Raw genomic sequence first — 15,642 nt, 5'->3', positions numbered from 1 at the left:
GGAAGGTCCAGTACTAGATCCTGGGTGTTTCCTGGTTTAAACTCTGAATGGCCTGCGGGAAGAAGCATCTCCTCATTCTCTCTGTGTTTGCTTTCAAGTAACGGACGCGCTTCCCTGAACGCAACAAAGAAAATAGTCAATTGTTAGGATGGCTGAGGTCCTTCACAATCTTCCTGGGCCTGGTCTGACACAGCGTTCTGTAGATGTCCTGCAGGTTAGGGAGCTCGGTGCAGATGGTACGTTCAGCTGAACACAGCACCCTCTGGAGGGCTCGCCTGTCCTGCATGGTGCTGTTCCCGAAACAGGAAGTGTTGCTACCCGTCAGGACGCTATCAATTGTGCAAGTGTAAAAGGTCCGTATCACCTGAGAGGGTAGTTTAAAGTCCCTCAAGCGTCTCAGATGGTACAGATGGTACTGCCGGCCTTCTTCACCAGGGTGTTGATGTGGCAGGACCAAGACAGGTCCTGTGTGATATGAACACCCAGGTAAATGAATCTTTACTGCTGATAAAGAAAAAAAAGAAGGGAGGAAAGAATTAACAGTTTTAGGTTTATCAAGAAGGAAGACCAATAGGAAAAAAAAATTATCTCATGTTTAACAGGTAGTGAAAAAATGAAATAAAAAAAAAAAGATCAAAAGTAAGAATCTCATTTTTAACAGTTTGTGAATAAAGAAAAAACACTAAATTGTCTCTGTCCTCTTGAATCCTCGTTCATTAACATCCAGATAAATACTGATTCAGATCTCAGAGCCACCTGAACTGTTGGTTATGTAGCAAACAGTACTTACAAGCCATGCGTAAAGAATTGACTGATTGAGAAGCTGAACAGTATTGATATCAAGGACCTAATTTTGTCTGGAATGATATCAAAGCTCTTCCTGATACCTAATGCAATGGCAGTGTTTTATCCTGATACCCTTCTTCTAATGTGGCTTCTCTTACTATCCATACCTGCATGATTCTTCTTCTTCTTCTTCTTACGGCTGCTCCCATTAGGGGTCGCCACAGTGAATCATCCGTCTCCATACTACTCTGTCCTCTACATCTGCATCATTCACACCCCATACCTGCATGTCTTCCCTCACCACATCCATAAACCTCCTCCTTGGTCTTCCTCTTTCCCTCCTTCCTGGTGGAAGGAGGGATATATATATATATATATATATATATATATATATATATATATATATATATATATATATATATATATATATATATATATATATATATATATATATATATATATACAGTGAGGAAAATAAGTATTTAAACACCCTGCTATTTTGCAAGTTTTTGCACTTAGAAATCATGGAGGGGTCTCCATGATTATATATATATATATATATATATATATATATATATATATATATATATATATATATATATATATATATATATATATATATCACAATATATGATTTTTAAACTATTTATTTGTATGACACAGCTGCAAATAAGTATTTGAACACCTGTCTATCAGCTAGAATTCTGACCTTTAAAGACCTGTTAGTCCGCCTTTAAAATGTCCATCTAAATTAGATGCACCTGTTTGAGGTCGTTAGCTGCATAAAGACACCTGTCCACCCCATACAATCAGTAAAAATCCAACTACTAACATGGCCAAGACCAAAGAGCTGTCCAAAGACACTAGAGACAAAATTGTACACCTTCACAAGGCTGGAAAGGGCTATGGGGAAATTGCCAAGCAGCTTGGTGAAAAAAGGTCCACTGTTGGAGCAATCATTAGAAAATGGAAGAAGCTAAACATGACTGTCAATCTCCCTCGGACTGGGGCTCCATGCAAGATCTCACCTCGTGGGGTCTCAATGAGTGTAAGGAAGGTTAGAAATCAGCCCAGAACTACACGGGAGGAGCTGGTTAAATGACCTGAAAAGAGCTGGGACCACCATTTCCAAGGTTACTGTTGGTAATACACTAAGACGTCATGGTTTGAAATCATGCATGGCACGGAAGGTTCCCCTGCTTAAACCAGCACATGTCCAGGCACGTCTTAAGTTTGCCAATGACCATTTGGATGATCCAGAGGAGTCATGGGAGAAAGTCATGTGGTCAGATGAGACCAAAATAGAACGTTTGGGTCATAATTCCACTAAACGTGTTTGGAGGAAGAAGAATGATGAGTACCATCCCAAGAACACCATCCCTACTGTGAAGCATGGGGGTGGTAGCATCATGCTTTGGGGGTGTTTTTCTACACATGGGACAGGGCGACTGCACTGTATTAAGGAAAGGATGACCGGGGCCATGTATTGCGAGATTTTGGGGAACAACCTCCTTCCCTCAGTTAGAGCATTGAAGATGGGTCGAGGCTGGGTCTTCCAACATGACAATGACCCGAAGCACACAGCCAGGATAACCAAGGAGTGGCTCTGTAAGAAGCATATCAAGGTTCTGGCGTGGCCTAGCCAGTCTCCAGACCTAAACCCAATAGAGAATCTTTAGAGGGAGCTCAAACTCCGTGTTTTTTAGCGACAGGCCAGAAACCTGACTGATCTAGAAAAGATCTGTGTGGAGGAGTGGGCCAAAATCCCTCCTGCAGTGTGTGCAAACCTGGTGAAAAACTACAGGAAACGTTTGACCTCTGTAATTGCAAACAAAGGCTACTGTACCAAATATTAACATTGACTTTCTCAGGTGTTCAAATACTTATTTGCAGCTGTATCATACAAATAAATAGTTAAAAAATCATAAATTGTGATTTCTGGATTTTTTTTTTTAGATTATGTCTCTCACAGTGGACATGCACCTACGATGACAATTTCAGACCCTCCATGATTTCTAAGTGGGAGAACTTGCAAAATAGCAGGGTGTTCAAATACTTATTTTCCTCACTGTATATATATATATAATATTAACTGTATATATATAATAATAACTGTATATATATATATATATATATATATATATATATATATATATATATATATATATATATATATATATATATATATATAATATTCTGTTGTTGGGAATATTTCCTCGTAGATACTTTAATTTATTTCCAAATCTTATGCATGTTGCAGTGGATAATGTTAACTGCATACTTTGAACTTAAGAACTGCTACTATATATACAGTTATAAAGACTGTCCTGTGTTTATTCCAGGACAATATGTTGATACTAATCATCCTTACAACCAACTTAGCACTAATTGCCATTTATACTTCTACACTTTTTATACTGTAATCCAGAAAAGGAAAGTTCCCTTAAGAATTTGGTTTACTCTCAATGTTTCATCCTAATGTTGGCTCAGGGAGTCTTTTGTTTTTTGGTACTTGGAGATAATGATACCTCCCACCCAGATGTATGAAACAACTTCTATACATTGAGGAAAAGCCAGAAGCCCTTCTTCATCCTTTCACCAGGTACCCGTCTGTTTAATGCAATATAAAGAACATTTTATTCAGAACCAATCTGTCTAAGACTGCTGGAAATATGCTCAGGGGAATGCGATTATCATCTTGCAGATACTCTTACAGACACATTCCTGTCACAAGTATTGTTTCTGTATACTTCAAACATCACTGAGATCATCCCAACACTAAAAAAGTCTGTTGTATCCTGTGACTAACAGACCAGAGCACTCACGCCAGTTATAATAAAGTGCTATGAGAAGATTTTTATTTTTAATTTTTTCACTGACATTGTAACTGTGCTTCTTGTTCCTGACTTAAAAATAAACGAGGATACATCTTTATCTGTGCAAAGCCAAGATATTTATTCTTTATCATTTCAGAAATAGACCAATCAATGTTATAAAAATGCAAGGACTAAGATAAAAATGTAAATGTAGTGTCACTGCCTCATGTTTTGTGATGAGTGAGATGCTTTTGTGCCCACCGTAGTGGTAACGAGTGCTTATTTGAGTTCCTGTAACCTTAATGTCAGCAGTCTATTTCTTTTCCTCTGACCTCTCTCACCAGCAGTTTGTTTTGGCTAGCGGAGCTTCTGCTGTTAACTCGACATCTTTTCATTTTTTACCCTGTTTTGTGTAGACTCTAGAAACATGAAAATCTCAGGAGGGGGCAATTTCTGAAAAACCAATGGCATCAACTTCTCGCACCAACAAGCAAGACTTGGTCAAAATCTCTGAGATTAAATTTAAACAATAACTGAAACTTTAAAATTTATATTTACATTTGCGGCATTTAGCAGACCCCCTTATTCAGAGTGAGGTACAAAATTGCTTTTAAGTCTCTAGCAATGAATAAATCAAAGCTCGTTCAATTAGTTGCAAACTTAGGATATCAGCCAGCCTAAAACTCTGTTTTAAAGAATTATAGTAAAATTTTTATATAAAACTTTCTTTTCGGCTTCTCCCGTTAGGGGTCGCCACAGCGGATCCTCCGCACGTTTGATTTGGCACGTGTTTTACGCTGGATGCCCTTCCTAACGCAACCCTCCCCAATTTATCCGGGCTTGGGACCGGCACTAAGAGTGGCTGGGGATGGTTCCCTGACCGGGAATCGAACCCGGGTCGCAGCGGTGGGAGCGCTGCATCTTAATTTTTATATAAATTACATAAATACATACAACAAACATGAAGGCATACAACAAACATGAAAAATAAGTAGTTTTAAGAAGAGGTGGGTCTTCACTCTGTTTGAAGATAGGAAGTGACTAAGCTATTCGAATATCTAAGTTCATTCTACCACCACAGTGCCAGAACTGAGAACTGAGACAGAAACTCAGACAGTCTTTGTGGAGGTACAAAACAAATGTCCTTTACTTTTTGAATGGAAACTATTATTGTAAATTACCTTGAACACTTCTCCCCTATTACATATTAGAAATAAGTCTGCTTTTTCCTGGTCTCTACTATGAACTGAGAACCTATAATTAACTTTGATTAAGTTGAGTTGAATTGTAAAACATATATCTGACCTCCCCCAAGTAATTGTTATCGTTTAGTTGATTTATTTATTTTACGTATAATTCTTTGTTGTTTGTTTCTATTGTGTACATATTCAAGACTAAAAAAAGGGGGGGGGGTTAAAAGAAAAATTGTATGACAGATAAGAATATTACTATCCCTGTTTTACTATCCTTTACTATTACTATCCCTTTATTATTACTATCCCTGTTTTATCTCTGTCTAAAAATAAAGAATTAAAAAAATGTATAAAAAGAAAGAATCTTGATGTATACTTACCTCTTGTGGGACCAGTGGAGCAGTGCTTGAAGATCTGAGGGAGCATGGTGCAGGTGAAGGAGTGATATGAGATTATGACCTATACGATCATGGTGCTATGTGTTGTGCTGCTGCCACATGATCGACTGATTGGAGAAATGCAGGTTTATTAATGTTATTAAAGTTGCCACGGTTATCGATGGATCGATAGATGGATAGATGGATGGATTGATGGATAGATGGATGGATTGATGGATGGATAGATGGATGGATGGATGGATGGATGGATGGATGGATGGATGGATAGATAGATAGATAGATAGATAGATAGATAGATAGATAGATAGATAGATAGATAGATAGATAGATAGATAGATAGATAGATAGATAGATAATAGCTACAATGACATTAGTTTATATATATTATGCAAAATTGTTTTGTTGGTTTAGCTTGACATCTCTGTATTGGCTCATCTGCAGACACGGTATGTATTTGCTCATAAGAGCCAGAGCAAACTTTTTGTTTTGCAGCTGTCAAGTCTGAAAAATGAAATATATTTTAGCATTACTAAGTCATAATGCAACAAACGCATGTGTGAGGATGAGAAATGAGCAGTGATCTAGCACCCACTGTTAGCTATGAAAGCTGAGTATAATTGGTTATATGGTCTGCTAACTTTAAAAACAAAATGGTGTGTGTTGGAGGTATGACAAGCGTGTTCAGCCATAGGGAATGTTTCTGAGCGGTGGAGTGGAACAGCAAACAGAAAAAAATTGACAAAACAGAAAATAGGGAATTTGAGTGATTTGAAGGTCTTCTATTTCAGACATAAAAAATCAATTCATTAAAAAGTAGCATAATGCTAGCCATATGTTGTTGTTCCATAAAGTTAAAGGGGCACACAATTGTAAAGAATGTCTTAAATTTGCGCTTTACTTCACTAACATTAGCACTAGCACCAGCATTACAATGCCACTGTGTACAAAGCAAGCTCCGTGAAAATATGCTTTACATGAGTTGGAGTGGAAGATCTTGAGTGGCCTGCTAAAGTGCTCTGACCATAACCCTTTTGAACACCTTTGGGATAAATTGGAACACTGACTGCACCCCAGGCCTCCTTACAATACATCAGTACATGATTTTACTAAAGCCCTTGTGGCTGAATGAGCACAAATCTCCACAATTTCACTTTAAAATCTGGTGTAACATCTTCCAAGAAGAGTGAAGGTTATTATAACAGCAAATGTGGAGTAAATGAAGAATGGGATGTTTAGTAAGCACATATGATTCTTTCCCCCCGGATATTTTCACTGTTTTTCTTATCAGCCATGTTTAACTGGTATCTTAATGACAAACGTTATGCATATTTTATTTAGAATTGTGACAGAGATAAAACTTTGTAATGAAGTAGAATAAATAGTAACAAATAAACAATGCATCAAATTGCTTAATTGGACTTAAAGTAATAGTATGTATGAATATCAGTAATAAACAGAAAACATTTAATGATGACACATACATAAAATCGGTAACAGTAAACATCAACAGGCAAATATCCCTAAATTACATATAAAATGAATCTAAATCTAAATTATTCCTGACTTACAAATGAAGGATGAGGATTCATCTGTGCCAAACCAAAGAAATATTAATCTAAATTATGGTTATTTGTATTATATTTGCAATTGTTTCGAGATTTCTTTTATTTAAAAACCTAATAATTTACAAATTCATGTGAAAAGATTACCCTAGTGCAGTATAACATTGTCCAATGCAAGAATACTAAATTGTACTAAACTAAAAAATGTTAAATCATGATTTGGACTGTAATTTGCAAATTTTTACCTGTTGGTTGTTTTAGATTAGACTTTTAATAAGACTGAGAATTAGACTGTTCTAATAGTTCTGGATGGTGTCTGATTTACCTTTGAATGCAAATATCCCTACAAGAGACAACTTGGGACCATAGATTTTATTATGGTAGAGGATGGCATTAATAAGGACCTAGCCTTAAACTAATTTAACTAGACAGGCTATCACAATCGACTTTTGCTATAGACTACTCTGACAGATGAGAGGGTGTAAACATTCAGCCATCCAGCAAAACAATCTAGCAGCTCATTTTGAGTGGTTTTAACCACAATTTCCAATGACGTGTCAAAAACTGAAACTCATAAACTCTCAGGCACTGCAAACGAATGCTGTACACACATTTCCATTTTTCCTATCAATTGTCTTCTACTTTTTCTTCATTAAGCAATAACACAATAATAGTAATGACAACCTGTCAGACAAGTTCATTAATACAAACATGGTTTGCCGTGTAGCTAGCACTACTGTCTCACACCCACACCCTCACACTAGTTTACCACTACATGTCAACTGAGACATTTTGACCTTTCACACTCACTTGGTATAACTCCACTACTTTCCCAGCGTGTAACCCCATAACGCTGAGTCTTTGTACAGTGTTTGTGTTTGTACAGTGTCACTTTTTTGGATATGTGCCCTTTAAAGGGTCAGACAGAGAATTGTGGTTTAAAGCTTGTAACCTACATGTCAATCTGCAACCTGCATTGTTCTTTCACCTCCTCTAAAGCAGGCAACTGACTTAGCAAATGTGTGCATCTATTGAATGTGGAAAATGTGCATAAACCTATTCAAATGTTTAAGCTGTGAACACGTTTTGTACAATTTTGTATATAGTTTATATATTTTATAACACGTAAAGCAATCAGAGTTTATTACACTATATTGCCAAAAATTTGCTGACACCTGGTCATAAGGATGGTATGTGCTGAGCATTGCATTCCACATTTAGTCCCCTTTTGCTCTTATAATTCCCTTCACTCTTCTGGTAAGATGTTCCACTAGATTTTGGAGTGCGTTTGTGGACATTTGTGTTCATCAATGTACAATGATGAGTGAGGAGAGCTGGGGTGCAGTCAGCGTTCCAATTCATCCCAAAGGTGTTCAGTAGGGATGAGATCAGTGCTCTATAGCAGACCAGACTCAAGATCTTCCTCTCCAAAACCTGTAAACCAAATCTTCAAGGAACTCACTTTGTGCACAGGGGTATTGTCATGCTGGAACAGGTTTCGGTTACAAAGGTCAAGAATGCAAAATTTAATTTTAGCACATCTAAAGACGTCCTGTAAATTTAAGTGCCTCCACCTTTGTGGAACCAGTTTGGAGAAGAACCACATATGGCAGGAAAGATCAGGAATCCCAATACTTTTGTCCATATGGTGTATAATTCTATTCAAATACATTCCAAAATGCTTTATACCTATTACAAATATTTTCCAACCGAAGCATTTAAAAAATATATAATTATATATTATGCAGTATTTTATCAATTTTGAGAATGTGTAATTTAGAAACTAAGACTTCTTAACTTAGAAGTTGTTAACTAAATTTGTAGTCACTATATATAGTGACACATTACTAAGAAAAAAAAAAGCAAAGTTTACACTTTTGAAATCTTATATATAAAGGTTATATAAAGGTCAAGGTGCTTTTTACTAGTCAAATGTACTGTACATTATAGTACAGGGATATTCTTTCTTTGCAAACAATAGCGATGTTAGAAACCTAGGGCCAGAGATGATACAGCACCCTTGGAGCACAAAGGGTTAAGGGCCTTGCTCAATGGTCCAGGAGTGGCAACTTGGCGATACTGGGACTTGAAACCCCTGACTTACCATGTCGTCATTCTCTCATCATGATCTCTCCAAATGTAATTCTAAATGTATATGTCCTCTATGTCTAGTGTTAGAGCAGCCTGTATACTGTAAGTTAATATTACATGTGCAATAATGGAAACGAGCCTATTATTATACACCGTGTCTGAGAGCCACTATTTAAATCCCATCTGCTCTAAAACTCTATTATTGTATAATCACAGAAATTATATATATCATGCTGAGCTAAGAGGTGCGTATACACTGGAACTAAAAACTGAATGTTTTGTGAATTTACAGTGTAAAAAGTGTATATTAAATCATTTTCAATCTTTTTGCATCACCTTGTTGGGAGAGGTATTATAGGTAAACTCTAGTAGGCTGCTTTTCATGACTTGCCATATAACCATCCTCATGAATAATGGAGGCATTCCTCATGATCTGGTTTAATCCTTTTTGCAAGACGGGACTGTAAATAAGAGACAGAGGGAAAGGGGTAAGGATTAATGTTGCATAATGCTTAAGAATTGTATGATTTACAAAGTGGGGAAAAAAAGCAAGATCTTTTGTATTTGGGCAAAAACATTTTAGAGTTTCCCTGCTCAAACCAGTGAGCGAAGTCAGTGTAGTCACTTAATAACACATAAATATTTAATCAAAAGTTAATTAAAGCGCAGTGGTTAAGGCTCTGGGTTAATAATTGGAAGGTAAGGGGTTCAAGTCCCAGGATTGCCAAGCTGGGCCCTTGAGCAAGGCCCTCTACCCTTTGTGCACTAGGAGCACTCTATCATGGCTAACCCTGTGCTCTGACTCCAGCTTCCCAACATTGCTGGGATATTCGAATGAAGAATTTTGCTGTAATGTACATGGGACAAGTAAAAATCACCTTTACAACTAGCAGGCCTGTTGGATTGACTTGTGCTGAACATGCTGGGTTACTGGTCGGGGGTTCAAGCCCCGGTATCGCCAAGTTGTCACGCTTGGGCCCTTGAGCAAGGCCCTTAACCATCCAAGTCAGGTATATTTTTTTTCCCTCAAAGTTGAGGCTCAATACTTTCATATCTTTCCCTTAGAGAGAAAATACCTGCTACTCTCCCTTTAGTGTAGTAACGGTCATATTTTCCCTAAAGGACCTGCTGTAATTCCTCACCCCACTAGTAGCAGAGGCACAACGACTCAAAAATAGATCTAAAAGGAAAACGATTAAATTTTTTTTTTCCTTTCTTTTAAACTCGGATTTGTTTTCCCTGCCAACAGCAAAAAAAGAGCCATAATTAAAACCTACTGATCTTTTCTTTATAAACAAATCTGTCCTCGCTAATGGCAGTAGTAATAAATCAAAGCAGCTTTTATGTCTTCACTAATTGCAGAGCGTATGGTCCCTGTGTGGAAGAGACATTTGCTGCTCTGTTTCTTCGACAGTGACTCGAGATAAGAGAAACCTGGGGCCTGAATCAAAGATACGATCTTATCAGATGAGGCCGTTATTTGTCAGTCATCATAGTTTTGGAATTACACGGTTTTGCTGCTCGTTTCGAGTCTTCGGTTAGTTATCAGATACACACACTAAGAGCGATCAAGGGGCAATTAAAATGTCTGATTTTCCAGCACTTCTCAATCTTGTGCATCCGTATTAAATCACCAATATCATCATTAGTTTATAAACTAATAATTAAATAATATATACAGATGAGGAACAAATGAAATGGTAATTCGGTTATACTATAAGGGGCATTTCACTGGTATGTTGGTTTGGTCCACTTTTCCCTCTACAGGCCTTTATCTTTATTTTTTTTACATTTTTATGTAAACATTTCTTTTAGGGCTCACTTGCGGGTTTGACAAGGATGAAAACAGTGCTAATCATATGCTATGGCTTTCATACTGCACCAGATCTTAAACCAACTGTCAAGTTAGCACCTTTGGGATATTTCATGGTAAACACTGTTAACCACCACTATCATTAAAACACTATGTTTGGATGCATAGGCATATTATAGATATTCTGGTCTGTATATATTATAGATGATCATGGTCTGAAAAAATCTTATTAAGACACTTCATGCTTGTTTTTCTTTTCATTTATTGCCATGTACACCATTCATCACCAGGATTGATGTAAACTTTAGGGTGTGCTATTATAGGAAATAAATCAGTAATGGAGTGAGCTATGAAGTGGAGTTACTGTTACTACACCAACATTTATTATTTGGATGTGACAACCCATCATAAAATGGTTTTAAGTGATAAAAACGTTATAAATTCAAATCATAGCACTGCCAAGGCAGCCTATATTGGACCTTTGGCTTCTAACTGCTTGTTTGTAAAAAAAAAAAAAAATGAAAGTTTTATTTCATTAATTTTTTAAGTTTCTTCTGAATAACAGCATCTGCCATATTCTTAAATGTGAATTTACTTCTATAGAAATGTGAGATACGGTAGATAATTTGTTAGAGCCTTCACTCCCCACGTGCATCAATGAGCCTCATCTGCCCATGACCCTTTCTTGGACCACTTTGTATGGATTCTGACAACTGCAGACCGAAAAACACACCACAAAAGCTGCAGTTTTGGAGATGCTCCGACCCAGTCGTCTAGACATAACAATTTGGCCCTTGTCAAACTCTCTTAAAACCTAAAGCTTGCCGATTTTTTTGGCAACTTTGAGGACAAAATGTTCACTTGCTGCCTAATATATCCCACTCACTAACAGGTGATGTGATGAAGAGACAATCAGTGTTATTCACTTCACCAGTTATAATGTAATGCTTGGTCGGTGTAAAACCATGATTGGTCTTGCAGATTGGACGACCATTTAAAATCCTGTTACATAAAATGAATCAATGCCAATTATCAATACACTTTAGTATTTAAATAAAGATTAATCAAGGATGTGAGCTCAAATCTCAGGATTGCCAGAACCAGTACTCCATACTGGTGCAGTTGTGGCAGTCCAGTATAGTCCTTTCTGATTTTCCGACTTTCTGTAGTATATCACAAGATCAGATTTGTGCTTTGACTTGCAAAAACAGGACAGTTAAAATCTTTTTTTTTCCCTGATTTTTTTTAAATTGTCCTGATCCTATTTGTACTTTCTCTAAAGTATATTTTATTTCATAGCAGCACTTGTTTATATTTTTGTTGCATGATCAAAGCAGCGTCATATTTCAATACCCTCATTTGTTATTTGTGGACTTTTTTGATGTCGTTCATTGTAACCGATATTCAACTTTGAAAAGGAAATGCATGACATTTGGTATTTAAAATATCGCATAAAAACCAGGCACAACAGTTTGTGTTTAAAGCTGAAAGAACAAGCTGGATTTGTCTAAAAATATGGTATTTTATTGCTCTCTAGTGGCTACAGTGAGCAGTACGTGATTATTACAGTTTAAGTAAAGCTGTAAATGGATAGAAACAGGGTTGGTTTCTTAACATTTGTGCAGAAACTCTGGATTGGAAGGTTGATGGTTGAAATCCACCTGTTGGGGGTTTGAGTGAAGAGCATAATGTATAAATATATAAATGAGACGTCTGCTAAATGCTGTATTATGTAAACAGCTTTCATATTATGGTCTCATATTATATTGCAGATTGTGTAAATACACTATATCCAACTTATACGTACATCAACTGGCCATTTGTTTTTAGCTCTAAACAGTGAGGATGAATTTACTGTAGTGATGAATATTATCATTAGTATTTTAAAGGCAAAGGAGAAATGCATTGCATTACTGTGTGTGTTGTTGAATATAGGCTTTTCGATGTCTACAATTCATATTAGGAGATTGGCTAAACCATGCAAGGCCTCTCGACTTATTTCGGCTGCATGTTTTTGAATGCGTTGTCTTGTTGAAACGTCGATCAGCACCCACCAGGATCAAATGTGTATGTCCCAGTACATTGCTCCATTCATGCTTTCCACTATGGTATGCAACACCCTGGTGTCACTGCACAAAAGCAGCCTCATATCATAAAGATGTCACCCCTGCACCTCACTATGAACATGATGTACTTAAAATCATATGCACAACCCTTCTTTCTGCAAACATTTCTATGCATGTTATTCCTGCTTGCTCTTAGTGATAACTGCTGTTATTAATTAGAGAGCTTAGTGCAGCGATCGGGAGAGTTTGTATACTGTGCAAATACACAGGAGAAAATCAAACAAGCTCCAGTCATTAGTGCATTTCTGTAGTCTATACAAGATCCTAACACTTATCATTAGATCTTGCATTGGACACCTACATATTGTGCAAAGATCTCAAACTATAGCTTTTTGCATTTGAATGGTGTAGCTAATTGTGTGAATTGTGTGGACTCTTGTATAGTCATATAACCTACAACCAATTATACAGGTTCAATTAGAATCTTTGTCATAAAGCATTCATAAAGACTAAACACACCACATCTAATATTTTTACCAAGATGCTTTAATAATAATAATAAAACGTATTGATCCCATTACATTGAGTTGCCAGTATATTACATGGAACTACTTATTGACCACTTTAACAGATTCACCAACTGTACAGGCCACTTTACAGGTGTATAGATACCGAGTGTAATCTCTGAACAATGCTAGTCCCCCTCCACCAAGGCAAGGTTAATGAAAAGGGACCATCACAGAATCACTGCAAAACAGATATTACTTGGGTGGTGTTTTGTTCTCAGTTAAGTCGTGACAGTTGTTACAGATGCATCAGCCACCAATAAGGTAGGTGTCTAATAAGTTGACCGGTAAGTGTAATTTAACCTGATACAATTGACAACTGCACCACCGTACATTCTTCAAAACAAGGGAACAATAATATGAACGTCTACTACCAAACACACATACTGAAAGTAATCATTAAAAAAAAAAAGCGAGTTCGTTACTTTGTGACGTAAATGCATAAAATCGTGACGGTCACCTGATAAGCCAAAGAGTACGGCAGTCATACTCTCCGCATATACACACATCATCATTGCCACGTTGACTCCGATGATCGTTAATTATATTCGCCGGTTAGAAATAGGCGTGTGCCGATATTACATTGTCATATCACGGATAGGAAAACGTCGAGATATCGAGTGTTTATCTGGACCTGTTCTCACAAGCATAGCAGCATTTTAACCCAAAAAGGAAATGCGTCTCGTTCATGATGTGAATGCCTCGTGACTGCAATGCGAGGATGCTTCTGAAAACTTTGAGGGTCTGTAACAACATTATGCTATGCTGTACACCCGATTTATCGGCACAGGCCTACTTACAGTACACACAGACAAAAGTAAGGCAATTTACAAAGACATAAAAAAAGTGCTTAGGGATAGTTCTTGAAATTGTCATCACATACAAAGCGAGGTTATGCATAAACATGAGGTTAAACCTCTGCACTGACTCCTCTCCCCTTTGGGCATTTATATAGACAAGGAAAAATGTTTTTCAACACATCGACATCTGAAAGATCTGCTTTTAACATTGGCAATAGTCGATCTATACGCGAATGCACACTGAATTTAAAGTGAATACATTACACACGGTGGACAAATCAGGAGTTCAAGCTATTGTTATTCAGTTGTCAGAGAAAGGAACGTCGGGAATTTCATCTGAGGTGCATGTTTAAAAGTGATGCACTACGACTCTGGAAGTAGAGCATGTTTCTCCAAAGCACGACCTGACTGGCGTTAAATTAAAACTAATTAAATTAGAATAAATATTGCTAGCACAATATACGGAAATTATATGAAAATAAAATAAAGATGCCTCATTTCATAATTTTACTGCTTTATGATTTCCTGGGTCATATACAAATTTTGTTTCTCTCACTGTGTTTAGTTGAATCGAATAACCAGTTATATGTTTTCAAATGGGGGGAGTGGTGGCTCCAGCGGTTAAGGCGCTGGGTTGCCGATCGGCAGGTCTGGGGTTCAAGCCCCGGTATCGCCAAGCTGCCACTCTTGGGCCCTTGAGCAAGGCCCTTAACCCTCTATGCTCCGGGGGTCCCTTACGAGGGAAATATCAAGGTCCGTGACGTGGGGCCGCCTTCCCGTGGGCTCACCACCTGCAGGAGGGACCGTAAGGGACGGTGCTGTGAGGATTGGGCAGCAGTCGAAGGCGGGGGCCTGCTTAGACTGCTGCCCCCGCGACCCGGATTACGGATAAGCGGGAGAAAATGAATGAATGTTTTCAAATTATCTTATCTACAATTTTAGGTCTAGCCAAATAGGTATGTTGGCAATATGGAACTGGAGCTTCCGCTTGCCAGGAGAGTTAGCTAATGAACTTATCATTTGTCCACCTCTGCACTAAAGCAGACACCAGGTCTATAAATGTCAGAGCTGAAATGCATAAAGGACGTGAACAATGCACTGGGTGTGGGTAACTATAGTTTCTACAGTATATGATGCAATTGCTGAGTTTTACGGTAGCCGTTGTATTTAATTTGTTACACGACGGTTATTGGAGGGCACGCTACTACTACTACTACTACGATCATCTGAGCACTTCCACTGGTGATGGACAGACCTGTGAGCAGGAAAAATTAGATTCGGAGCAGCTGTGTTCACACCAACAAATTCTCCTTATAGAATAATTAAGGAGGTTTCAGTCGAAAAGAAAATGTGTAATGACATTTTCAGTAGCAAAAACAAGTCTATGCCACAAGGGCGTGTTTAAGTGCTGTTTTAGGAGCAGAACACACTAAGTAAAATAAAAAGAAGGATACGTTACAGTGACTTAAACAAAATAGAGACACATACATTATATATATATATATATGAACTCTAAGCAGACGTTTACCCCGCGTCACTTACTGTTTAAAA

At 37.5% G+C, this 15,642-nt stretch overlaps 1 protein-coding gene across 2 annotated transcripts in view; it reads right to left on the bottom strand.

Annotated features, from left to right (window-relative positions):
• LOC310719521 (uncharacterized protein) overlaps positions 1 to 5,387 on the bottom strand; it is a 5,426-nt gene extending 39 nt beyond the window's left edge. Inside the window, exons 1-2 of one of the 2 annotated variants that reach the window (XM_083529339.1) lie at positions 5,176 to 5,387; positions 1 to 504 (exon numbers count right to left, since the gene is read on the bottom strand). The exon at positions 1 to 504 is cut by the window's left edge and continues 39 nt beyond it. In XM_083529339.1, coding sequence (XP_083385465.1) covers positions 137 to 504; positions 5,176 to 5,221 — 414 coding nt within the window. In that variant the 5' untranslated portion in view covers positions 5,222 to 5,387 and the 3' untranslated portion in view covers positions 1 to 136. The remainder of the gene's footprint in view (positions 505 to 5,175) is intronic. The other variant, XM_083529340.1, reaches the window with a different exon arrangement.
• Positions 5,388 to 15,642: the final 10,255 nt, after the last annotated feature.

This window comes from Silurus aristotelis (assembly GCF_946808225.1).
Source record: "Silurus aristotelis genome assembly, chromosome: 25".
Taxonomy (NCBI): Eukaryota; Metazoa; Chordata; class Actinopteri; order Siluriformes; family Siluridae; genus Silurus; species Silurus aristotelis.
The sequence above is the reverse complement of the archived record's forward strand: the minus strand, read 5'-3'. Positions and strand labels throughout refer to the sequence as shown.